At 43.3% G+C, this 26,818-nt stretch overlaps 1 protein-coding gene across 3 annotated transcripts in view; it reads left to right on the forward strand.

The window, feature by feature from the left end:
* Grem2 (gremlin 2, DAN family BMP antagonist) overlaps positions 1–14,575 on the forward strand; it is a 93,797-nt gene extending 79,222 nt beyond the window's left edge. For all 3 annotated transcript variants that reach the window (XM_038349985.1, XM_038349983.1, XM_038349984.1), the window contains exon 2: positions 12,114–14,575. In XM_038349985.1, the coding sequence (XP_038205913.1) occupies positions 12,115–12,621 (507 nt within the window). In that variant the 5' untranslated portion in view covers position 12,114 and the 3' untranslated portion in view covers positions 12,622–14,575. The remainder of the gene's footprint in view (positions 1–12,113) is intronic.
* Positions 14,576–26,818: the final 12,243 nt, after the last annotated feature.

Here is a 26,818-nt window from a genome sequence, read left to right on the forward strand (position 1 = left end):
CACTTGCCTCTGCCTTCCCCGCACAGGGATTTTTATAAAGGCGTGTGCCACTATGCCCAGCTTCGTACACGGGTGCTAGCAGCTGGACGTCTGTCCTCTCGGTTGTGCAGCAAGCACGCGGCTCACTGTGACATCACTCCAGAGCTGAGGACTAATAGTTGTGTGTGTCCAGAATTATGAAGTACAGAGAGGCAGAAAGTGGACAACTGATTGCCCAGGGCTGGAGGTGATGTGTTTTAGATGGGTGAGGAGCATGACAGGTGAACTAACATAGAATGCATTCTAAATTTCTCTCTCCTCGTCTCTAATCCCCCTCCCACCCCGTCATACTCCATACCTGCCTAGATATCTCTCTTCGACAATCATGTCTCTAATTTATTTTGAGACTCACTGCGTTTAACCAGGGTCATCTGTGTGACCATGGAATTGGAATTGTCCATTGGAGCTTCCTGGGCTCACCAGTGAGAGAAAACTTTCAGATGTTGCCCCAGGTAACATTTTTTTTTCTTTTTTGAGACATTCCTCATTTATCCATTGACCGTCTTTGTTCTTTTAGCTTTTGCAAGGTTGCCCTGCTGAGTTTCCTTTCTACACAGCAATGGAAGGGTTGTTTGTAGTCGGATTTTTCTTTAGGCTGCCAGCTCACAAATAATGACACAGAGACTTATTAATTATAAAAGCTCAGCCTAGAGCTTAGGCTTGCTCCTAACTCTTATTTTAACACATTTATATCAATGTATGCTTTATCACATGGTATTATCTCACTTCCATCCTGTTTCTACTCTGTGTCTCCTGGCTATCCCCATTACAGATTCCTCCTCCTCCTTTCTCTTCCTGGAAATCCTGCCTGTATCTCCTGCCCAACTATTGGCCATCAGCTTTTTATTACACCAATCACAACGGTACAACTCCACACAGTGTACAAATACCCCACAACAGCTGTTTGTCCCAGGATTCCACCCATATCCTCATCCTAGATTTCTTCTGCTTACAGGCAAACCATCCTTCCCACCCCTACACAGCCAAACAGAACTACAGCTCCACTTCCTGTTGCCCATCTCAGCCTGGAACTTTCTTCCTTTCCTCATGGAACAACTCTTTTCTCATCTCTTATGGTAAATATTCAGCTCCACCCCCACGGCATCCAATTAATTGGTGCAAACCACCTAGATTTTCTTTCCTTTTTTATTCTCGGGTCTATTAAAACACAACTTTCTAAAATTTCCCCTTCCTTTCTCTCCCCCTGGGCTTTTGATTCAGGCCAGCAGTTCTGATTTCACGGCCCCTTCAAAAACCCAATCACATCATCTCCTATTTCCAAGATCACCATAACCACTTTCTTGATCTAGGATGCTATTAATTCCCTTCATGTGTCAATGCTTGTGGAGGTTCCCAGAGCATGGAGGATGAACAAGTGGGTCAGCTGATGTGTGCAGCTCTAGCAAAGGTGCCACCTATTGAGGACACGGAAGCAGAGAGTGATTTTACTCTTGCTATTCACTTTTAATGTGTTTTCAACACTTTTTTTTCTTCAGTTTTTCCATAGCTCCATCTCCACTGGCATGTTTCAAGTCTTCTGGTTGTCTCTGATTATGTTTGTTTTCTTTGGTCCAGAGCCTTGGATTTGCCCTCCAATTTGTCTGAATTCAGCATCAGTTGTCAATAGCAGCTAACTGGAAGGAGGCAGAGTGCCCAAGAAGTAACACCAACCAAACCAGACTTCTTGTTTCAATTAGATTACTTAATACAGGGTTTTCCAGTTCTCTTCAGACCCATTAGCCAACTAAGTATTTTGAAAAAAAATGTCAGGAGAGGTTGCAGAATTTGAGAGACGTGAGTGAATGAATCAGAGAAGAACGGAGCTTGAGCTTGTTCCTAACGTTTATACGTGGATATAAAATTTTTATGAACCAAAGAAATGGAGGTTGACTTATTGTTCTTGCCCAGCACTATTATGGTACTATTCATACTATGAAATGGAATAATTGATGTCTGTGTGCATTATTGTATGGCCCTAACATCATTACTTCTAAATAAAACCTGTGGCTTTTTAGATGACATCTAAAATTTGCAGTGTCATTTAAAGAATATCTCAAATTGAATGTTGTGACTAAAATCCTTCTTCTTAACATCTTCAGAGATCTCTAAATACTGTAGGTATTTCATGTGTATTATTACATGATTTTTGCAGTACATGTAAAATATTCCTTTAAAGAAAATGTTATATAATCTTTTTCTCTTTAAATTCATATTTCACTCTAGCTTTCCTGGTAGGTTTTATACTTGTAAGTCTTTCACTTTTAATTCTGTCATTCTTTTCAGTGAAAGAAAGTAAACATGTAAGTTTTGCCTTTTGTTCAGTGGCGATAAAGCTTCAAATATTAAATGTTCCTGTTGATTAATCATTTTAGTGAACAACAGTAGTTGATCAACTAACTTAAATATGCTATGAACTTAGTTATTAAACCTAGAATTATATACATTTCAGTGACCAGAGGCACCTCATGTGAGGAGATGATTTTGTTGTGAGTGCTTAGTGAATGCATGCTGCTTATTTCTTGAAAGTAAAAGGAGACCAAGCAATAAGAGTGGGGCAGGATGGGAGCCATCCATTTCGGGTGTCAGCAGACAGAAGGGAACGCTCAAGTGGGCAGGAAGCAGAACCTGCTTGTTTCAAACTAGGCATGTTTGCTATCCAATCTATTAGGGGAAAAAACCAACAAGTGGAGCTTGAGGGTTTGCAGAATGATTGCTCTTTACCTCGCTGTGAATAGACACCATCCTGAGCACCTGGAGGGACTGACCATGTGCCCGTTCAGAGATGGGGTATCAAGCAGAGCTGCGTAACCCCTAGAGGAGAGATTGCCGAGAACGTGAGGTCAGAGGTCTAAGGAACAAGGAGGAAAGGACTGTAGTCTAAAATGGAAGGAAAGAGGAAGCTGCGAAACAATGAGAACTGAAACCTGGGCAACTGCTTGTTGGATTTTCAAGTGTTTGTTCTAGGTTTGGGGGCCAGATTTGTTCTGACGTACCTACAGAAGACTGTATAACAAGTATCATTTCTACCGAAAACTCAACCCAACCTCCATCTCCTGCTTAAGGTTTTTATATAATGTTAAAAAGCCACATCTCCCTGGGTGTGGTCCACATGCCTGTAATCCTTGTACTTGGAAGGCAAGAGGATCAGAAGTGTTGGGCTAAACTGAACGGCACAGTGGCGGTACCTGAGGCTAGTCTGAGTGAGGTACATGAGACCCTGCCTACAAAACCAATAAACAAACTGCATTGATAAAATAGAGGTAAAGGCCATCCACTCAGTCAGTCTTTCATCAGACATAAATGTTTCAAACCAGTCTCTATAGCCACCATAAATGACTGTGGAAACAAAGATTAAATACTCTTGTCTTCCCATTATTTTCTTTCAAATAGGAGAGAAAATGTTCATATAGAGACTATGCTGGGTCTGTTGGCTGTAACTAAGCAATTATAAAAAAGTAAATGAAGAATACTGGAAACAAAGATGATTTAAGAGACATGAATGATTTCACAATGGAAATAATATTCAACTAACACCCAGTGATTCTAGGAAATACGTCAGGCATAAAAATAGAAAAGAGAAATAGCTTTAGAGATGTTTAGAAGTTGAAAGCTCTCCTGCATAGGGTTGAACATGCAGTTTTATAAGTTTCACATATAAAGCAGATGGGGAAGAGATGCTGTGGGATGCAAACAAAAGGGACAAAGGTCTCTGAAGGACTTTGCCAGCTGCTGAAGCAGTTGAATTTGCGATGGGAAACTTTCAAAGTGTTAGATTTTTTGTTCTGATAGGCGTCTGGGAGATCAGTCTGAGAATAGGAAGCAGGGAGGCCAGTGAGGAGACTATGTCCAAGGTCAGGGGACAAGAACCTGGATCAAAAAGATAGTTAGAGGTGAAATGTGGGAGAGTGTTGCCAATGGATTTCATGTGTGAGAAGATGGGTTCACATCTCAAGCAAGCCGATGTGGTTTAAAGATTGAAGTTTGATCTTAGAATTATCAAGCACAGAAGCCAGCAGGTAGTAACCAAACCAGGCTGGATTCATGAGCCTACCAATACAACCAGTGTAGTGATGGAGCTCCGGGCTGCTTCCCGCCACCCGGTTCCCAACCGCCGGCTAGCTTTACCCAAAATAATTACATGGAAACTATATTCCTTTAAACACTGCTTGGCCCATTAGCTCTAGCCTTTTACTGGCTAACTCACATCTTGATTAACCCATTTCTAATGATCTGTGTAGCACCACGAGGTGGTGGCTTCCCAGGAAAGATTCTAGCCTACATCCATCTCCAGTGGAAGAATCATGGTGACTGCCTCACTTCCCTTCTTCCCAGCATTCTGTTCTGCCTACTCCACATACCTAATTTTCTGTCCTATTAAAGGGCCATGGCAGTTTCTTTATTAACCAATAAAAGTAACACATAGACAGATGACCCTCCTCCATCAAACCAGAAATACTACTGTTGGGTTATATAACATAAAAGTCTGATACTGTCTTCCACGCACACCCTTGACAGGGATTCCACAGCCTGGGACATTGTTCTGCTGCTGTGACAAGTAACTGTACCAAAGCAACAAAGGGGAAGAAAGGGTTTGACATTTAGTCCCAGACCATGTCTATACACAGGGAATGTACCCTCTTATACCAATTAACCATCAAGACAATGCCTCATAGACATGCCCACAAGCCAACCTGATAAATATTAGTCAATTAGGATCTTTTCAACTGAGTCTATGTTGGATCAAGTTGACAGTTAATACTAGGGCAGGCTCAAATCCTTGCATTACAAAAAAAATCAGCACTAGTAATTTCTCCTGGCAGGTCTATTTACATCAGGAGAAAAAATTCCAGAAGTACACCACTACCCATGTCAAAACCAATTAATTGAAAGGAGATGAGGCAAATTCATTGGCTTGGACCAACTTTCCACAACATGGTATGTGTTAGGTCCATGGTGAACTTAGAATCCAATGCCTGAATGTGGTTCTTCTAGTGAGGACAAATAGGGCTGTACATGAAGTAGCAAATGACAGTCTCAGCTTCTGGTGTAAAGGAAAATGCTGAGTTGGTTCCTGAGATCTGAACCATCAGGAGAGCAGCAGACGCATGGGAAATGGTAGAAGATCCACAGGACGTATGGAACCTAGGACTGGAGAAAACATGGGGAATGTTTGGTGGGCAGTTGGGCATAGTATCTAAGAGTCATGAGCAGAGGGCTAATGACTGAAGTCAAAATCATGGATGAAGAATACGATGAGATTATGAAAATAAGTCCTTACGGAGGAACTTCAGTCTGTTGAGGAAAGGATAGAGAGAAATGGAAAAAAAAAAACAGAGAAATGCCTAGAGAAAGTAGATGCAGATGGAGTTTGGCTTTATCAAATGTAACCATGAGTTACTGTCATTCCTAAAAACTGTGATGTAGCAAAATCAAGCAGCTGGAAGTAAGAGTGAGCAGGAAAGCAGTGCTTGGCTCAAAGTATCTTGAGCAGGGCTCTCTGACTTTTATGGATGGCTACACTGGAAAAAAAATCTCTCCTATGTGCCCAGGGAAAAGTGATCTGGGAACACAGTACTATCCTGGCAGGGTGGGAAAGACTCTGCCGAATGTAGTCGGTGTGCTATGGCCAGCCTCTCGGGCATTAGCTTCAACTCCTTATCTGAAAAGGAGTAACTTTTCTGATGGCTGGGAGAACAATGGCACTGGCTACAAAACCCTTCATGGAAGGCAGTACTCTTCCTTTCAAGCAAAACTCGTGGGGACTTCTTGGATAGGGACTTGATGACAGCCCACTCTCCTCCTTACAGTAACATGGTCTAGTGGGTGATAACACAATTTTATCTAAGGAAATCTGGAAGAAGTCAGCAGTGGGCCTTGCTGGGTCCTATACTGGTATCTCAAGGCCCCTATCTTCCCATTCTGATGCATGGGTCCTAAACAGAAGCCATTCCTGTCCATATACGTCCCAGCGCCACAGAGCTCCCTCATCCATTCCCTTACGGAAGATTACAGCCTGCTGCCATATTGCCTTGGGATTGGATTGCCTATCCTGAATGTATCCCAGTACTTTCCTAAGACTAAGAACTTTGATTACTCTAATACCTTTGCTATCCATAAATCAAAACACCTAACCAAAAATCACAGTTTCATTGGTTGAAAAATCTTCTTGAAAACATGATATAATTTTTTTTCAGATGAAATAGAATTGTCCCTAGGATGAACAGATGGTCACTTCTGCCCAGACAATATGACTTGGAAAAGTAAATTAATCTGATTGGATTTCAAACTCCTGTATCATGTGGAATGCCTTAATATTTTTGCTTTGAAACTGCAAGCCGCTTCTGAGTCCTTTCAGGACACTTCAGAGATTTATAGTTAGGACTTCTGAGTTTGCCTCTCACAATATTTCAACTTCTCTGGCTTCAAGTGAATGGCAACTACTCCTTTGTAGTCAGAGCACCTCTGCATTTGAACTTGATGCGACCTTATAATCAGAGACATGCAAATTAATAATAAGATGTCTTTTCATGTTTCTTTTTCAGATAGGCAAAAGTTATGTGTGGTCACACCAAGTGTTTGCAAGTATGTGCAGCAACAGGAACCTACATTTTACCCCGGGGAAAGAATGCTGGCATCAGCACTTGGAAAGCAACCTGTGGAAGCTATTCCAGTTCAAGCTGAGCGTAGCCTGTGACCCAGCATTTGCCCCATGTCTCCTGTAAAAATCTGAAACCGGCAGACATAAATAAACAGATATTAGAAGTGTCCGGTGTAACGCTGTTGGCTACAGAGGACAAGCAGAAGTGCCCTGCAGTCTCTTACTAAGATGAATGGATAGGATTCATTTTAATAGTCAGCAGAGGGGCGAACAGATGTCTGCAAGTACCCACAGGTGTAGAATCTCAAGCATGCAATTCCGAAATGGAAAGTTGAGGGTGATGTTATTTACATGAAGAATTATGACACCCTCTCAAAAAACACTCATGCATAAATCATAACCTTAAACATAAGCAGTGAATGGTACAATGTGTACAGAGTGCAGGATGCTGGCATCTCCGTGAGGACATTCAGAAGGAGCTACAGGAGGGAACTGTAGGTTGTCTCTCTATATATATATTCATATTTTTTTAAAATTGTGACGATACAATAAAGATGAGAAATGTCAAGATTGTTTTCATCTTGGTGATTAGCTCATAGAATTTATTGTATTTTCTATCTCACTCCATGAAACAGTGAACAGTTAGAAATTTTGAAAGAAAGTCACTTTGTGTGGCCAAAAAACCTAACACGAAGAAGGCAACAACTAAATTGGATAGGTGGGGTTTGAGGCAGATGTTGGCTAAGCTTTTCTGTAAGAGGCCACATAATGAATATTCTTTGACTTTGTGGGCATCATGGTCACTGGCTCCCCTACTCATTCTGTCCTTACAGTACAAATGCAGCCAAAGTCAAAGATAAATGAGCGGGTGTGGACACATTCCAACACAAGCTTATTTACAGAATTGAGCATCAGGTTTGGTTTGGCCCCAGGGGTCATAGTTTGCCTCAGTTTATAGTTGCGAGGGGGAGATTAGCTGTTTCAGCAACAAGCAACCCCAAGCAAAGGGTGATCTTAGAGAGCCAAGGAAATCCGAATGTGTCTCTAGAGAGTTAGACAAGGAACTAAATATTACCTTCCCGGTAAAAGACTCAAAATTACAGATAAAGTACCTTTGGTTGGTGAGGCTGTGGCTGTAGGAAACCTATAAACAACAGTCCCTGGTGATTAACATGGCTGGGGGTTTGTGTTTCAATTGTTTTGCTTGGTTAGGGTCTATCTCGTTGGGTAGAGGAGAAGTCTATCTCAGATGCTTTCCTTCATCCTTCCCTGGTGTTCTGGAATTCTTAGGATGTGGGAAATGTTCCCCCACTTCTATTCTCGATACCTACACAGCTCCCCTCAGTCTTGCCCTGATGTCTAAGCTCCAGCAAGGTCACTCTGAGGATGAGGTCCCCAGTGTTACTGCATCTTTGTCATCTATCCTCATGCCCCTGGTGACTGGGCACTGCTGTACCTTTCTCTGAAGAACTGATAGAAGGGACTTGTTATTCTTTGGCTGCCTAGGTGGTAGGCTGCTCTGACTTCAAAGGTCAGGCCCAAGGGCGTTCACTTAGGGGAAATACTTCCACAACCAGCTCTCCTTTTATACAATCTACTTTGGCCAACCTAGTCTGCTCAGGCCATTAGCATTTATAGTCCTGGCACACTTTGCAAATTGACAACATTGTCAGGCCAGAAGGATGGTTAATAAAACCAACAGGAGTTATTTATGAGTTTCTTCTGATACAAGCCAAACGCAAGATGTGAGAATTCAAGGAAGTATCGCACGCTGTCATTACTGGCGGTCACAGCAGCATTCCCAAGATGTGGTTGTATGCCAGCCATCTCTCTGAGTAGAAAAGGGGTCCAGGTAGCCCTGAAGTGCTAAATGTAGGTCCTGGTTGGCACCCTGACATGTGTGGGATGATACCCTGAGGATAGAGATGTGCACCTTCTCTCTGACTGTGACCCTTACAGGTCGCCAGGGCCGGCAGAGTAGTTGTCACTAGCAGCGGCTGGCTCAACTGTCCCTAAAGTAATAAGGATAACTCCTAGTCGTCACTGTAGACAATAGGGTAGGCAACTGGCTTACCTGTTCTGGTACTGAGATGCCAGGTTCTTTGCCAGCTTCTTTTTGCTACATGTGAGCGAGAAATGAGGTATATGGCAGGGGGCGGGGAGCCGGGATGGAGAGGAGAGCCAGACTTGGCCCCAGCTGGGTAGATTTCATCAGTATCTTTGCCTTTCCTCAAAATTGGAAGTTCGCTCTACTTCCTTAGTTCTTGGGAGACACAGCTTCCAGGGATGGATGCCAGATGTTTGCATGCCCTTTTAAAGTGTTCAAAGAGTGCCTGTTACTAATCACCACATCGAATATTGTTCACACGAAGAGTTTCTGCCCCAGATTGATCTGAGCATGTTTCAGCTCTCTTCTCCCTGACAACAGTAAGAAGCTGTTGAAGGAGAGAGCGTGTAGTTTGAGCCTACCAAGAGTCCACCATAAGCTGTTGTTGGAGCTAGCAGAGGAGGACTAGGCTGGCCATAAATCTTTCCTGGCTGAGACTTGAAAACTTTTGGTTTTCGTTTACTTAGAATGTTAATAATTTTGGAAATTATTAAAGTAGAACCAAAAGACTCTCCTTTTAAAAGGCCATTGAGATCGCAAATCACTCATACAATAAGCTGAGCGGATCCGAGTCTCAACTCTTGCCATGGGTCTGCTGGACGTGTGGCCGTTTTCAAATGACACGTCATGTGTGGAACCAAAGAGGCGTGAGAAGAGCCCTTAAAAGAAGCTTGGACTTAGAAGTTTAATAATTGTGCTGTACAAATGTTTTTATAACTGGAAAATAGCAAATCCCTCCCCCCTCTCAGTTCTTCAATGTTTCTTTCTGTTTGTCAATGTCACCTGCATTCTCTAACATTAGTCAGTGTTTCTGGTAACGCCACCACCAGGACAAATTCTTTGTGGATTGCCAGGCTTTTCTTCACAGGATGTCTGGGGAACCTAGCCTTCGGTCTTCATGCTTTCACGGGAAGCACCTTCCTTACTGAGCCTTCTCCTCAGCTCATCCTTTCCAGACTCATTCTAGACTCATCTGTCCCAGACTTCAAATGACCTAGCACAATAGGTGCGCGTTCTTCATCCTATTCACATCCCCTGTGGCCATGGGTCTCCGTGTTAGTCAGGTTTTCTTTATTGAAACAAAAACACATGAGATAACTGAAAAAGATGAAAGCCCATAGTTTAAAAGGTTTCAGTTCATACACGGACCCATGAGAAGTGCCAGATCCACAGAGGGTTGAGTCTGTGGCAGAGAATGCTGCTCACTCCATTGCAGCCCAGAAACAGAAGAGAGAAGGTGGCTTGTTGTAGTGGGATGGCTGGGTTCTGGTTGGGACACACTGCCCTGGCTGTTGTTGTTTGTGTGTTTATACTTACGTTTAGGCATCTGGATTTGGAGTGATTGTAGGTCTAGGTGCCCGTTTCTGGATTTGTTTTTGTTGGGTGGGTGTTTTCCTCCTTCGTTTCTGTTTCCTCTCTGGTCTTCTGGATCTCATGGCCTGTGGTTGAGTAGAGAGAGGGTCTCTGTCCATGTTGGTGTGGGGGTGGACTTCTGGTGTCCTGGATGGACTCTGGTCCACAGGGTGTTGATGCACAAGTTTAGGACTGAAGTTCTGGCTATGTATGGGCATGGCCTCTGATCTGGCTAGGGGTCCTCTGGGGTTCAGATGCTCGTCTGGAGCCTGCACGCAACCAACCTAGCCCCTTTGCATATATCTGACAATTGTGTAGCTTTGTCTTCTTGGGGACTCCTAACAGTGATAGAAGGGGCTGTCTTTGACTTTTGCTGGATTTTTGGAGCCCATTCCTCATACTGGGCTGCCTTGCCCAGCCTTAATACAAGGCCAGGTGCTTAGTCTTACTACAACTTGATATGTCATATTTTGTCGATATCCATGGGAGACCTGCCCTTTTCTGAATAGAAACAGAGGAAGAGTGGATGGGATGGGGGATACAGAGGGGAGGGAGGACTGGGAAGAGAGGAAGGAGGGGAAACTGCAGTTAGGGTGTAAAAATATTAGAGAGAGGGGGAGAAGAAGAAGGAGAAAGGAAAAAAAGGAGAAGAAGCAGCACTGGTCCCACACACTCTCAAGGGTATATCCACAGTGACTTAAAGGCTTCCTAGCAGGTTTTACCTCTTAAAGGATCCTCCATATGCAAACTCTGGGGCACTGGAACCTGGGGGATATTTGGCCACACAACTGTAAGAGGAAAATACTGGTATTGACAAAGCTTCTGATGGTGTTTATGCGAGGATCCATTCCCCAGAAAATTTGATGACAGAAGGAATCATCTCTGGGATGATGTACAAAGCCACTTGTCACTTAGTCATGGATTAGTAACAGTGGTACACACAGGAATTTAGCACAGGCATTTTAACATAACTTGATAAGGAGAGATAGTTGCATTCATGGAAGCCTAGAGTACAGAGCTGGGATGCCTAGATTCAATTATTTCATATATAGGCTTTGTGATTTTGGCAAGTTGCATAGGTTTTTTTCCTGCCTATTTCCTCATCCATGAAATTGGAAAAGCAGTCATACCTACTTAATGAAACTCTGATTACTAGTTACATTTACATATAAAAGGAAAAAGAAAACCTGCTATAGCTTAAGAACCAATAAATTATAGTAAATGACCGAATGAGCTTAGAATTTGAAGAATGCATTCTGGGACCAAAGGACTCAACTTCCGAGGGCCTCAGTTGACTTCCCTGTAAAGTAGGAGATCGACAGAAGGTAGAGTCTAAAACTGTTTCAAGACTCAAATGAGCTGGGAAGAGGCTCAAATGTCAAGCAGTTAAGCCAGCAATAACCCACACTGTGCACACCCGTAGAGTCAATGCTGGGTGCTGTTATTGCTACTAACGCGCCTTGGCTGTGGGCCACATCAACACCACTGGCTTTAATTTTTCTGAAATCATTCAACTTACTACTGTATCACTGATATTTTTCTTGTTGCTGCAACAAAAATACCCGACTTAGCCATCTGTTAAGGGAGGAGGGATTTGTTTTGCCCTACAGTGTAAAAAGGGATAGGGCCTGCCTCTACAGGGAAGGTATGGTATCAGGAACATAAGCAGGGTTCTTCAGCAGTGAGGAAGGAGAGAGCAGACAGGAAGTAGCACCGGCTGTCCTTGTCCTTCAGTGACTCACTTCCACAAGCGAGGTCTCACCAGCTGTGACCTAAGTGCTCAAACAACGTGAGCTGTGAAGGTTGCCTCCCATTCAAACCACAGCATGGCCTTCTCCTAATAGTGCTGTTCCATGCTTGCTGTTGGGCACTGTGTACGATAGTCACAGCTGCCTCCCATGGTACTGTTTAATCATGTCAGACTTCGATGTCTCTGGGTATCCAACCATAAACACTAAGAGAAAAGATGGATGGTCTCTAGATAACCCTTGTCAACCAGCTGTTTTCTCTTGGCAGGATGTTCTGGAAGCTCTCGCTGACCTTGCTCCTCGTGGCTGTGCTGGTAAAGGTTGCTGAAGCCCGGAAGAACCGGCCTGCGGGCGCCATCCCCTCACCATACAAAGACGGCAGCAGCAACAACTCGGAGAGATGGCATCACCAGATCAAAGAGGTGCTGGCCTCCAGTCAGGAGGCCCTCGTGGTCACCGAGCGCAAGTACCTTAAGAGCGACTGGTGCAAGACGCAGCCGCTGCGGCAGACCGTGAGTGAGGAGGGCTGCCGCAGCCGCACCATCCTCAACCGCTTCTGCTATGGCCAGTGCAACTCCTTCTACATCCCGCGGCACGTGAAGAAGGAGGAGGACTCCTTCCAATCCTGTGCCTTCTGCAAGCCCCAGCGCGTCACCTCTGTCATCGTGGAGCTCGAATGCCCCGGGCTTGACCCACCTTTCCGAATCAAGAAAATCCAGAAGGTGAAGCATTGCCGGTGTATGTCCGTGAACCTGAGTGACTCTGACAAGCAGTGAAGTCACCAGGGCAAGATGCAGCTCAACCCTGAGTGCCCTTGCCCCCTGGGTCGCGCCACCGCCACTTCTGTCGAGCTCACTCACACTATGCCCGGTGTCCCTATCAGCAGCAAATGCATCTCTTAGGGCTAACAGTGCCCTTGTCACAAATGTGGACCGCAAGTCGATATGTCCCAGATCCACCCCGGGCTATACTCGTGTCTCCAAATCCAGGCTGTGGATCGGGCACAGAAGATGTTGGAAAACACTCTCAGAAACTAGACCGGACTTTTTAGGCGATGCACTGTCAATCGGGGTTTGACGTTTCCACCATGTGGAAAAGCCAGCCTTTCCCTGGCCACATCCTACACTCCAGCTCGACCCTCCCTTGGTGAAGAACACCACTACTCTGTCGCAAACTTCCACTTCCGATGGCCACCAGACCTCTGTGGTGTGGGCATTCATTCTTCTGATCTGGGAGCTTCCGGGCTCTGAGGTTGCTGTGAAGTCGATATCCACAAGCTCACCCTCAAGGGGTCTCCAAACAAACCTGATACCCACAAGGACAAGGCAAGCTTAGTGGATCAGGAAATGACTTCCCTCGGAACTGTGCTCAGCAGGCCAGGCCCTCTGCACCTCTAGACACCACCACCATTTTTCTTGCTCCTTCTAGTCCCCGTCTGTGGACTCAAGATGAACTCTGGTGCACATGCTCGTCCCTCTGCCATTAGCCTGTCCCCACGCAAAAGGTCTCTGTGTTAACGTCAGTTCTATAATTGATCTATTGTGTAAAAAGCTGTTAAAAGTATTATCGACCTATTCCTGTATCGACTCACATGTTTGGACTCTGGCTTTGCAGCACCATTCTTGAATAGACAGTAGCACAGGGAGTGAGCTGTAAAAAAGGTATTTTATTGAGAAATACTGCCGGGTCAGCAATTCACTGCCACACACCTTTTATCAGATTGAGCGGGGAGGAGGGACACGTCACGATTTACATACACAAGTATGACATCACCGAGACACTAAAGCATTGCAGCATAGTGTAGAAACTGGGTTAAGACAGATGGTGTATACAGGGGAGTCATTGGGAAGTGGTAACGCTTGATGCACACACGTGAAATGAGACCCGGTACTGTCTTCACTGCCATAACACTAAGCAAAAAATATTTTCTATTAAAATTCATTTAAGGATATATGGGATTGAGACACTTTGTGACACAAGCAGACATAAAAAGTACACATAGAGGGTAGTAATGTAGTTGAACTGTCGCTCAGAAAATAGCTTCCTTTCCAAAGACTAGACTCCTAAGAATACCAAGAAACCTGAGGTCACCCTTAGACTTTGTGATGAGCTGTGGAAGTCTCTGTAGTGTGGCCTTTGATGAGAGAACATTGAAATAATCTATTTTCCTCCAACATTACACTCACGTTCAATCTCTTTGTGCAACTGTCCCTGTGAATGACGTGTATGGAATCTGACAAATGTGAAGGAGAAGCCATTGCTGAGGCTCAGAATATGTCAACCTCCTGTGGTTGGCCAATTCTCAGTGCAAGCTGTTGCCTAAGAGTGGGTTTCCTCGTGTGTGAGAGAGACCATCCATTAGCTGCTCTGAGATTCAGGCTTCTGGACACTCAGTAATGATGCTGGCTCTTTAATTTGCCACCCAGAGAAAAGGATTGGGGTGAGTGGGGTAGGGTGTTTCAGGTACTCTCTTGCCTGAGTCGGAATGCACGTTTTCTAGTTTGTTTACTTCTGCAACCCAGTAAACCCTAAGCCCAGCCACTGTGGTTTTGAAGGGAATATTAACTTCAGAAATGAGAGTGCATAGCCTGAAGTCTGGAGAGAGAGAGACGAGAATGGAGAAATTGTAGAGGGCTGGAACCCCTGGGATGAAGGCAAAAAGAGAAGAGGGCGCCCAAGGTCAGAGCTGCAGTTTTCACTTTGAGTAGAAAACCTCAAGCTAGAGCCAGAGCAGAAGCTGTGAAGGACATCTGAGTCTCCTTAATGGAGGATGATGAAGTAGAACAGGAGGGGAGAGGAGGAGAGTCTCATACCCAGCTGCAAAACCAGCCCATATCGTTTTATTAACAGGACCCACACAAGTAGAGGAAGAGCTGAGCTAACAAACCACAAAGTATACACGTTATCACTCTTTTTGATCCTAGTCATGTGTGTACCCTTGAAAGCAATATGGCATGCTGTGGTCTGAGGCTACTTCTGGGGTTATTGTATGTATAATGTTTACCTTCAAGTGGCTCAAATTGTATTTAAATTTTGTCTTGTTTATAAATGAAGAAAAGCTATAAGTATAATGTAATTATTTTATAGGTATACTATTAAGTTATAGAACAAGTAAAGGTACTCTGGGATTATATGTGATCCTGGTATCATGTGCCATAAAAGCTGAATTCTGCACTTGTGTCCTCGGGTAGCAAGGGATCTTGGTGCACTCAGAATGCTCCAGCCTCTGGGAGTTCACCGATGGCCCATGTCACAAACTGTCCTTGGGAGTTTGGGATCTTCTAGGAGAATCGGAAAGAAGCATTGAGCAAACAGAATTGGTGGGGATGGCTCTCAGTCCCAGTCTACAGGAGCACCTAGCCTCTTCCAAATCACCCACCAGCTGAACACAGAATGTACTCACAGTGCTTCTGGAATGAGAAATAGGGAATGAGGAAGCTTTGAGAGACTGATGCAGCGGAAGGCCACTGTAAGTCTCGTCGTCTCTCTTGAAGCCAGTGCGCCACACTCGTGTCTTACGTAAGCCAGAAACTGTGCTGAGTTTTGCTTCATTTTCCGTTGACTTTCCACGGAGTTCAACATTTCTAATTTAAACACGTCTCAGTTTCACAGTGTTGTCATTTTCCTGCAAGTTGAATTATCTGCCATTTAAGAAATGCAACGATCAATAAAACATAAAAATCTTAATAAAATTGCATGTGTGTGCTTCACTGTACAGATTATTACTGATTCAAATTCAATGTGACAATAATTGATGACAATTATTAATAAGATGACAATAGTTCGTCTTCGTTTTTTTAAATAAGAATGTTCTACTTTAATTAGTGTCATTACAAGTGACTTGTTTCTGCAGTTGGCTGGCTGATTCTTAGGTCGCACAGTCAGCGAAAAGGAACTGCAGCTACAGAGTGAACAGCTCAAGAACGGGAGTACTTCTAGAAAGTTTACTTAATGAACGACTGAGCTACTACCATCGATTATTATTTGCATGGGAGATAATGATAAGATCTGATCATAAATGATGTAACTAAAGCTTGTTGATCTTCAGGCTATCCTCTGAATCTTACTTAAACCCACCCCTAATCCCCCTTACCAGCTCCTTGGCTACAGCTTCTCAAACACAGCAGGCAACCCAGTCATGTGACCAATGATGAACTGTGTGAGGCCCCATAGCTTCTGTGGACTTTTCTACATTTCAATCTAGAATGTGGTAAAGCAAGCAAACAAAAACCCAGCAACTCCACGGCTTTATCATTCTTTAAATCCTGAGATTCCCCAGTCAGTCCATCTTCTTTAATCCACCCTGTAGGGCTGTCTTGGATTGGATGCATATGTGTGGTATCAAGAGAGTTTACCGGATGGGAGAGGGAAAGTATATCTATTCTATTTTGTCTAGTAACAAAGCTCTCCGGAATCCTCGTAAGCTCAATCAGTCAGACTCTAAGCTACATTGTGTAAGTAAGTGCTTATCAAGATTTCCCGTATGTGCATATTTGATCCATACTTCTCAGCTAGCACTGTCATAAGATATTATTGTGTAATACAGAATGTCACTAAAATCCAGGTTTCCCGGGCTATATTCTGACAACCGGCAACAGAATAAACAAAATGGGTACCCATCCCATAGGAAAGTAGAATTCACCTTGTTCTCTTGCTTCTAGGTATGGCAAAAATCCTACTTGCTACTATGACAGTGAGCACTTCTAGTGTTGTACGGCAATTTCTCACCATCTGTTGTCTTTGTAGGGGCCAACTTGTGAAATACATAGGGTTACATAGGGGTCAAGGAGATATTAAAACATTTCAGCATTTTGTTCACTCCCGACCTCTCCACTCCTCTTTTTGCTGGGATGGGACAGTTTCAGAGATTTTGCTTGGCATTCACCACCTGAGGTCAAAGAACCAATATGAGGTGTCTTCAGACCTCCAACGGTATCCTTTCTCATTTTATATTTGGAGAGGAGATAGCGGATCAATAGGTTTCTCTAAGGACTGGCTCTCCAAGCAGTGGCCCACCAAAAACTAGTCTTTAGCTTTGACTAGTGTAGCTGCTACAGATTCCATATTAATAGGTGGCCAGGATGGTTCATCCAGTGTTTAGGAGTTAGTGTCAATTACAATCCAGTGGTGAAAAAAAATAAAAACATTCTTGAAAGCATCAAGTGTTCTCCCTTTTTTTCTGAAGCACATGCGCTTACCTATGTGTTGTCCAATGTTCTTAGGTTAAGGAGAGGTGAGATAATAAATGGATAGAGTCACCCTGGTAATGTAGGATCTTAATTCAGAGGGAGTCACCTCTCCTTCAGCCAATGCATTCATTCCAAGTCTGACCTGGAAACCAGGAAAGGCTTGCAGCTTCATCCTTCCACCTCTTACCATCACTGATGTTTTTATTAGGTGTGCTAAGCAATACTCGTCATAGTAGCCCATCTAGAAACACTGGAAATTTGCCTCCAGAAACATCAGATTCTTTCAATCACTCCCAGATTAGGACTGGACTACCCCGAGAGCCACTATGATTCTACTATGCATTTGCAAAAACTATGTTTACATTACATCTAAAAGCCAAGCATTAATGCCTCGGTTGTGTTCTTTTGGAATTTTGCTAATCTTGTGTCTGATGGCGTCTAGTTACAACAGCACAGACTTATTGCTGGGGCCTTCCTAAGAATGTAGTCAGCTGGATCTTGTTGTTGTTGATTGTTTTGCTTCTTCAATTTTAAAATCTCCTTGTTTTTGGATCCATGTTAGTGTGCTTAATTCACTGGGTCTTCAAATCCTTTTCTGCATTACACCATTACACAGAATGGAAGTCTCTATTTCTATTTCATTAATCTGGATTGTAGCTTTCAGGCTCTCCTAGAATTATTTTAGCAGGTTATCACCATCCCTGGGGCATTTGCCCTAGAACCAAACCAAGATACTGCTTTTCTGTTGAAAAAATACCCCTTATCTTTTTTATCTTTTATTTTTTTTTCTAGGCAGGGTTTCTCTGTAGCTTTGAAGCCTGTCCTGGAACTAGCTCTTGTAGACCATGCTGGCCTTGAACTCACAGAGATCCACCTGCCTCTGCCTCTGCTGGGATTAACGGCGTGCACCACCGCCGCCTGGTCTTATCTTAATGTTCAACTCCTGTTCTTTGACCCAGCAGGACCCCATCATTCCTGTGCTTTTTTCCCTGGGTGTCACCACATTTTCTCTGTGTTCTCCTCTTATTCTTCTTTGATGTGTGACTTTTCCTCGAGAGACAGGAACAAATGTCTGTTCACCTCACCCTGAGTGCTAATACCAGACCAAAGAAACTGTTCTATTCCTTTCTAGTCTGGTAAACTGATGAGTTGATTTTGTGTGACTTACAGGGACATGGACAGGGAGTTACTTATAAGAGAATGGGTGACTACAGCACTGAACAGCACACTTCAATATAGCTGATGAGTAAGGAAAGCAGTAATATTGGAGCTGCCTGCCCAATGCTCACACAGCTCCACTGAAGAATCTCCTAGTCCCCAGAAAGTGTTTTCTGTCCGTATAATCTTGGAGAGGTTCCTCATGGGTCTTGTATCTATCTGAGCTTCCCAAGTGCCCTATATTATAGACTCCAAGTTTTGTTGATAGAGGTAGGAGCCCTTGCCTTCATGATGTTGCTGCCCACCTGAGACAGGGTTCTGACAGGAAGAGAACTCCAGCTCCAAACTCAAGGCCAGAGAGAAACACAAACAAACAAACAAACAAACAAACCAAAAGAACAAATATTCCTTGCTGAACGAAAGCCCCACTGACCAAAACTGACAATCGGATCCTTGAACTTAGGAAGCATCAGGCAATAGCCTGCAAAGATCACAGTAGTACCCGGAATAGATTAACTTTTTTTGACAGCTCTTCCTTAGTTGGTCCCGTTTTTTTCACCTTAGTTGCACACCCAAACTCAACCAATAAGCACCCACCTGGTTCTGAATAAATTTGAATGTCTAATGCTTCAGTGTGAAGGAAGCACTGAGAGCCTTCAGAGGAGGAAGAGAAGGGAGGTGGCTTTCAAGACTTGCCAGAGATGGACAAGGCTCCCCCACCTGAGTCTTCTTCCAGGAGTTTGATTGAGCCAGCCTTCAGGACTTAATCAATACTTCCTGCAAGACTTCAGGACTTGATAAATACTTGCACGTGAATTCGTCCTGCCTCAGTACCCCACAACTCCTTGCTTCTCCAGCTGTTTCTGGCCTTTGAGACCTGCCCAGGACAAGAGACCCATCTGTACCCCTTGCTATTTTCTGCAGACTTGCCCTCAGGTGACATCTTCTCAGAGGTGTGACAGCCCTTAGCTATCATCCTGCTGTTACTGAGTTCAAACTTGTTCTGTTGAAATTGTCCAATCTGCATGGCAATCTGTTCAAAGTTTTCTAACCTGTCTTAGGTTGTTAAGCTGAGCGAGGCATAGAGTGGCTCGCATTAGAACATTCCTCCATTTGCCCACTTCATTCTTGGAGGGAGGGCATGACATGCACCCAGTTGGAGACAGGTGATGGTCTCCACTGACCACCATAAACTTTCATCATAAAATTTCTTCTCTCCAGGAGGTAATGTTTCAGTCCAGAGGAAATGGACACAGGACTATCTAGCTAGTCAGACACTTGACAGTAGGGATGGAAACAAAGCAACAAACAGGTCTACCTGACTTAGTGGAATCTGTTAGTATAAGATTCTCCTCTACATGGACCCACATACTCCTCCCCAATTTAAGAGACATATGAGGGTCTTCACCCAGGCACAGGATCCTTCCAAGGGCTGAGAAAGCAAATTTCACTGAGCATGTATTTCTCCTACAACTAAGACCTCCTTTTGGGTGTAGTAAACTAGGGGTAAATGAATTGTTGACAAAAAGACCCTATTTATGGTCATCACTTTTTGCATAAATCGGTGACTAATCATTCTGAATCTTTTATTATCCCAGCAAATAAATGTCATTTGAAATAGGTATCCAGTCCCAGAGTCCCCGTGTCCACTCTGTTCCTCATAACTTTTAAGAGCAGCCAGTGAGGCCCTCCACCAGCTATCAGTGCTAGTTTACCCAAAGGACCTCTCAGTAGTGCGCACTACTGCATGCCTACCGCTATCTTGCTGACTGACTGATTATTGATCCATTCCCAAATCCCTTGTTCTGTCCCTCCTCTGGCCACCCACTTCTGCCATTTCTTATCTTAGTTGCTTCCCCCAACGTTGGGATAAAGAGCTCTGAATCGCTTCATTAGAGATTCTTAGAGCACATGGTCCTATGTAGCAGTAGGAAAAAATAGATCATGGGAAAAATGGGAAAAGCTACCTGGTTCCAACTCACACTGAGGCTTTGTCTGATGCTATGGAGAGTTCTGGGGCTGGGATGGTATTTTAGTGTTGTCCTAAATTGAAGAAAGGCCTTCGCAGACTATATTACCCAATTGCTGCCCACAGGGCATCCCTAGAAGGAGGCAGACCTTACCTTAGACTCTGGAAACCCCAGAGGAGCAAGGATCTGGCTGCCGACTGCTGGGCAGTGATATTTTCACTGAGGTTGGGTTTGAATGAGATGAGATGGTCTTTTATCCCGAGGAATCTGGGCAGAGACTACCACCGTGGATGTCCTAGATAGTGTTAGGGCAAGGCATGGGGGAGGAGAGTAGGGACAGAAGGTAAATGAATCATAGAAGCCATTGAGAGAGACGGGTGGGGAAAATTCTACTTGCTCTTACAGGACATAGATTTCTGACAGATTTGACCTGGGTTTCAGTCATTGTATGCAGGACAATTTGAGGGACTGGAACCCTCATCCAGACTGACCAATCTAAAGGCTCTTGTAAAAACATAGAACTGATAATATGGGGCCAGACTTGATTAAAGAATTGAATCTGAAAGAAAGAAGCAGCAGTGGAGGATACTTGGTGCATCTGTTGGCAAGGGAAGACTGAGCATGGGGGAGATGGGAGCCCCGAGGTCCCGGTATTGGGAGGTAATGATGTGGGCTTCTGGGGCTGTTGGTTCTCCAATGAGGATGAAGTGATATAAAGGAATCTCCTCCCCCATTTTAAGAAATACAACTGGGATTTGAACTAAAAGTCAGATATGGGGAGAGATATAGAAGTGGAAAGGTCATGACCAAGTCCACAAACATAGATAAGACTCCTAGCAGAGCTCAGAAGACCTGAGGGTGGGGGAGTAACCATGCAAAATGCTTCTTTTAATGACGAGGAAGAAGAACTTGGAGGAAATGAGTAGCATTCCTCAGGAAGGGCTGCCTGCATGGGGCCTGATGGAAACAGTGACCTTTCACCTCAGCAGTTCACCTCTTTTGCACACAGTGGTTCTGGTTCCCAGGCAGAGCTGTGGCCACAGAAAATTCCAGCTCTTCTTTCTAGCAGCGACTGTCTCTTCCTCTTCCTAAGGTCCCTTTGTGCGCATGCTCACACATGCGTGTGTATGCATGCGGATATGCTGAGTGTATGTGTGTACATGTGTGTGTGTACGTGTGTGTGCATGCTTGAGTGTGCACTCTTGAGTGCACAGGAATGTGTCTACCCTGGCTCACCTGTGTAGGTTAGATGCTGTGGGACAATGGTCTGTACCCTGTCACTTGTATTATTTTTAATAAAATGCTGATTGGCCAGTAGTCAGATGGGAAGTATAAGCAGGGCAATCAGGAGGAAGTAGAGGCAATGAGAACAGGAGAATTCTGGGAAGAGGGAAGCTCAGTTTGCAGTCATGATGCAGATGCAGAGGATGCACGATGTGACTGCCTCGTCGAAAAAGGTACCAAGCCAAGTGGCTAACACAGCCAAGAATTATGGAGTTAATAAGAAGCCTGAGATACTAGGCCAATCAGTTTATAATTAATGTAGACCTCTATGTGATTTCTTTGGGACTTGACAACTGTGGGAACTGGGCAGGACAGAAAACTCAGTCAACAGTCAGGAAAACTTGTGGGAGTTGGTTCTCTCCTTCCACCTCTAGGAGTCTGGGGATGAGAATTTGGTTATCCAGCTTGGTAGCGTGCACCCTCATTTACTGAGTCATTTCACAGGTCCAAAAGAATTTTCTTAATCTCCCTTGGGCAGGACATCTGACAGGGTTGCCATAGTGACATGGACCTCCAATGTATTTCCCCTTGGGTAACCATAATGGAAAAGATGGACGTGCTTGATATTGGAAATGAGATAAAGTCCAAAAAATTAATTATAAAACACATCAATATTCATTTATTCTTCAAATTGTGCCAAATCCAAAAGAATCAAAGGAATAACTGAAAACAAAGGAAAACAAAAACCTCCTTGTTTTCTCTTTTCTTAAGTATCAGCTTTGACCTAGCAGGAACAGCCAATGTTGCCTTCAGAAACTCTACATAGCTGAATACAAAATTGCTCAGGTGGTATTTTACTGGTGGTACTTTATTTGGGTCTCATGGAATCTACAGATATTTTTTTAAGGAGCACTGAGATTGGCAGATCATTTAAACATTTTTTTTTTGGTGGCTCTCTCAATTGTTTTTACACAGTTCTTATAGTTTTCTTGTTTTTTTGTTTGCTTCTTTTGGTGGTGTCAATTTAGAACACAGGGCCCCATGGTGCGTAGGCACATACCTTGCCACTGAGCTGCCCACCCCTGGTTTCTGGTTGCCTTAGTGAGAGGAGGACTTCTCTCATTGTATCTTCTCATTAAATGCTGCTCTTGATCTCTGTGGTTAGATTGGGGCCTAGTGAGTTTATGACATGCTATTATTGTCTTTAATAGCTTAATGGTTACTCCCTGCTTCCTGAGAATGTACTCTGTTGGATAATAAATAGAAATTACCCCATCACTTACAATCATACTGCTTTAAATTTTTCCCCATTACCAGAACAGTGATAAACAGCATCAGAAAGGTAGCATACCGGTCTTGCTCTGTATGCCTGCTGGGACCTTTCCATTTGCTTCTTATAGTGCCAGGCCTAGGGCCTTACTCATCTAGGTGAGGACTCTGTCATTGACTTTCATAGTCCTAGGGATAGCATTGTTAATGCTTTTGTGTTATACCCAGGCTGACTTTATCTTCAGGGATTCCATCATTTAAGGACATAGTCATAGTATTCAAACTTTTTCTTCAAAAGTGGATGTTGTTTGCTTGATTTTTTTAGTTCCCATAATTTTCACACATATCACATTTTCATACACATGTATTATAATATGCAAGCCTTCATATTATCATCTAAATTTCCCAGAATAATCACTGCAACTTCAAATTCTTCCTAATATTTGCTCACATTGTAGTATATTTATTATTATTCATCAATAAGTTGGTCTACAGTATTCTTTTTGGAAAATACTGGTTGGTTTGGAGCAGACGTTTGCATACATTGGTTGTTTGTTGGTGGTAGATTGTGGAGAGAGCTGTGCTTGTGTGTGAGTGCATGTGTGTGTGTGTGTGTGTGTGTGTGTGTGTGTGTGTGAGTGTATACATTTCTTCTCTTTTTAAGACAGGTCTGATGTATACCAGACTGACCTTGAACTTTCTATGTAGCAAAGGAAGACCTTGAATGTCTTATTCTGCTTCTACATCCCAAGTACTGGGACACAGCCTACCACACAGGTTGCTGCACTGCTGAGGATGGAGCCCAGTACTTCAAGTATGTTAGACAAGCCTGTTCCTAAGGTAGACAAGCTTTCTTTCTCCCATGATTTGCTAGCAAATCCTGCTTACGAAGCCATAGCTCAAATGCTACATATTATTCCCTCCCTAATTCCTGAGATTCTTCCATTGCCTCTTAGTGTGATTCGATTTAAGGCCCGCTCTTTGAGCTGCACCCATACCCAACACTGCTTATGTGACCAGGAACCAGAGACTAGATAACCCAGGGATCTAAGGTAAAAGCAAATACTATGGGTTTTAAGACAACAACAACAAAATATAGTGATAAAATGACTTTTAATGACATTCTGCTATACCCACAGATCAGTACCTTGTTCATCTGCCACCAGAGGAACTTCCTGTTGCAGCAGATGGGAAGAAATACAGAGATCCACAGCCAGACGTTGTGTAAAGAGGGAGAGGGAGGCAGAAAAGGAGGGAGAAGAATAGAGAGAAGAGAAAGGGCGAGAGGGAGAGGGAAAGAGGAAGAGAGAGGGAGAACTCAAGGATTCTTAATACCCACCCTGATCTGTGTACCATGCAGCTTTGATTGCATCACACAGAAGAACTTGGATGGCATTGAGGAATATAGCTTCCCTCTGAAAAAGGTCTCCAGGGGCATTCTCTCTCCATCTATCTCCTCCTAGCCACACACCAGAAGACTTACCATGCATTTTGTGGTTTGAGTTTTTGATACCTCCAATTAGAATCAAAGATAAAGTTTGCATTTTTCCTCTGTGTTGCTTCGGGCTGATTTTTGAGAGAAGAAAAGGTACAGGACTCACCTCCACAGCATTTAAAATGATTATAGTTCTTTCTTCTTTTGCTTGCACTATGTAAGCAAAGATGAATTTAATGAAAAAGAAAAAGCAAAGCACAGCTCCACTCCCACTGTCTAAGTTCACTGGCTGGCTGGGAAGCGGAAGCAATAAAGACAAGGGGAGCAACTTAAGCAATGTATGCACTCCTCCATCTATTATCTACACTTTTCACTAAACAATATTTTGATATTTCTTAAAGTAAACTTTCTGACTTTCAGTTTAATAAGCCTTTCCCTCCTCTTTTTAGTAATTCTATTTTTATGACAAATATCCCTAAAATGTTATATATATATATATATATATATATATATATATACACTTATGCATGTTTGCAACAAATTCTGAATACATTCAGCATTCCTGTCTACTCTCTGTTCTTTGTTTTAGAGCTTATGTAGCATACATGTGTTTGTCTGGGGATAGTGTTGGTTCAAGGGAATTTTCCAGTCATAGGAATATCCATTTTTACTATGAAGGGTGTTCAGCCCTGTTAAGTACCCTAGAACCTGCGATTGTTTTACACTAGATTTCCGTTTATTCTCCTCTATCCTAGAATGTAGGTTCTATGAGGATAAGACACATTCTAAGTGTCTTTTACTCCTAAGGCAGACAGCAGTTTCTGGGGCATATTAACAGCCCGGAATTTATTGAATTACACAAAAAGAATAAGGCAAAAATTTTTAGCGTGTTTGAATTTGTTTCCTAAAATTTCCCAGCCATCTTCTTATTAATCTTTTATAAACCCCAGAATGACTCGCTAGTGTTTACAGTCTGGAATTGATTTACTGCACGAATTCCTCTGCCCTCGGTGACTTCTGACGTCCAAGTCCTCTGCTTTCCTCGCTGGCACTTGCCCTTGAACCGACTTTCCTGTGAGGTTTTTGGATAGTAAACTCTTGGTTTTCAAATTCTGAAAACAATTATCTCCTTTGCTGACAGTTTTGATTTGCTGTTTTCAAGAGACCTCTTAACTATTTTATTCCTCGCTTTTAGGAAAACTGTTGGAAGTGGTGTGTTTTCAAGGCCAAATTTATTGGTATTTATTTGGTCGGGGACTTGTATTCTCAGGCAAAGACCATGACATTCTTTGATACTAGAAAATATGCTCAGCCATTTTTTTTTTTCTTGAAGCAATTACCTGGCTTTCCTGAACTCCTATCCGTTTTGTTCTTCCGGGGACTTTCTGGAGGCTCTGTCTCTCCCATGTGTCTTCTGATGTCTCTTGGACATCACCAGCATTTTCTCTGTGTGAGTCACAATCCCAGTGGATGACTAAGCACTACTGTCTTGCTCAGCAGTTGTCACTTTGCTCATGTCCTTCGAGAATCCATTAAGCTCACGGAATTTTTTTCTTTTATATCCTAATGATTAGCTACTTCTAATTTCCTCATGGCACTGAATATCACTGCTGCTCTATTTCTTCAGCATGTCTAGTCTTCCTCAGTGGTACTTCCCTTGTGTGCTTAGGGGGTGTGGCTTGTCGGATGATACTGCTTCCTCTCCTTTTTTATGTGTAGTTATTGATATCTCATTCAGTCATTCTGATCCGTAGATATCCTTTCTTGGTACCGCTGAGTTTCTTTGTAGTGGCAACACTGAAGATAACGGTGTTGTTGATGTTGCCCACTTTGGTCTGCTTTTTCTGGCCATCAAACATATGATATCGGAAATATCCTAGGGCATCAAGGGTAGCTGTTTACAGAGAAGTCTACATCAGTGGTCCTGGACATTGGCTTGGTCCTACTGCCCCAACGGGGCATGACTTTTTCTGGTACCTTTTACAGAGACTCATCTCTTCATGCACCATCCCTGGCTGCCCTGTCCCTTCCCATCTACCATCTTTGTCTATACTTTTCAAAACACACTTGATCTTTTTTTAGAAGTATTTAGAGATTCAAAACAGCATTGTGTTTTCTTAAACTATAGAAAATTCCATATTTGCACCTATTTTACTGCCTTAATTGTTAGGAATTGGCTTTGGGCCTCTCCTTTCTGCATTGTCACCGATTCTAAAATTTATATTGCATTTGTGGTTGTTCAAGAGATAGTTATTACATCAGGTTAGGTGTAATTATGACCTTACTATTGTTTTCACTTTAAAATAAAACATAGCATAAGGAGATATGATTGTGTCAAGTTGACAAGGAGGGGACATATTCATTGTGTTCAGCTTGAATACCTCTTGGCATTAAGGGAAATCCAAGTGGCTGGGTACACCTGTGTAGGATTTTTTCTTAATTAAATCATTTGACGTGGAAAGATCCACTTTTAATGACACTTTTTTTTTTTTTTTTTTTGGTTTTTCGAGACAGGGTTTCTCTGTGGCTTTGGAGCCTGTCCTGGAACTAGCTCTTGTAGACCAGGCTGGTCTCGAACTCACAGAGATCCGCCTGCCTCTGCCTCCCGAGTGCTGGGATTAAAGGCGTGCGCCACCACCGCCCGGCTTTAGTGACACTTTTTTGAAGTGAGAAGATATACCTTTAGTCCAGATCTTTTGAGGTGGGACGATCCACTTTTAGTCTGGGC

The sequence above is a fragment of the Arvicola amphibius genome, chromosome 12, assembly GCF_903992535.2.
Source record: "Arvicola amphibius chromosome 12, mArvAmp1.2, whole genome shotgun sequence".
NCBI lineage: Eukaryota > Metazoa > Chordata > Mammalia > Rodentia > Cricetidae > Arvicola > Arvicola amphibius.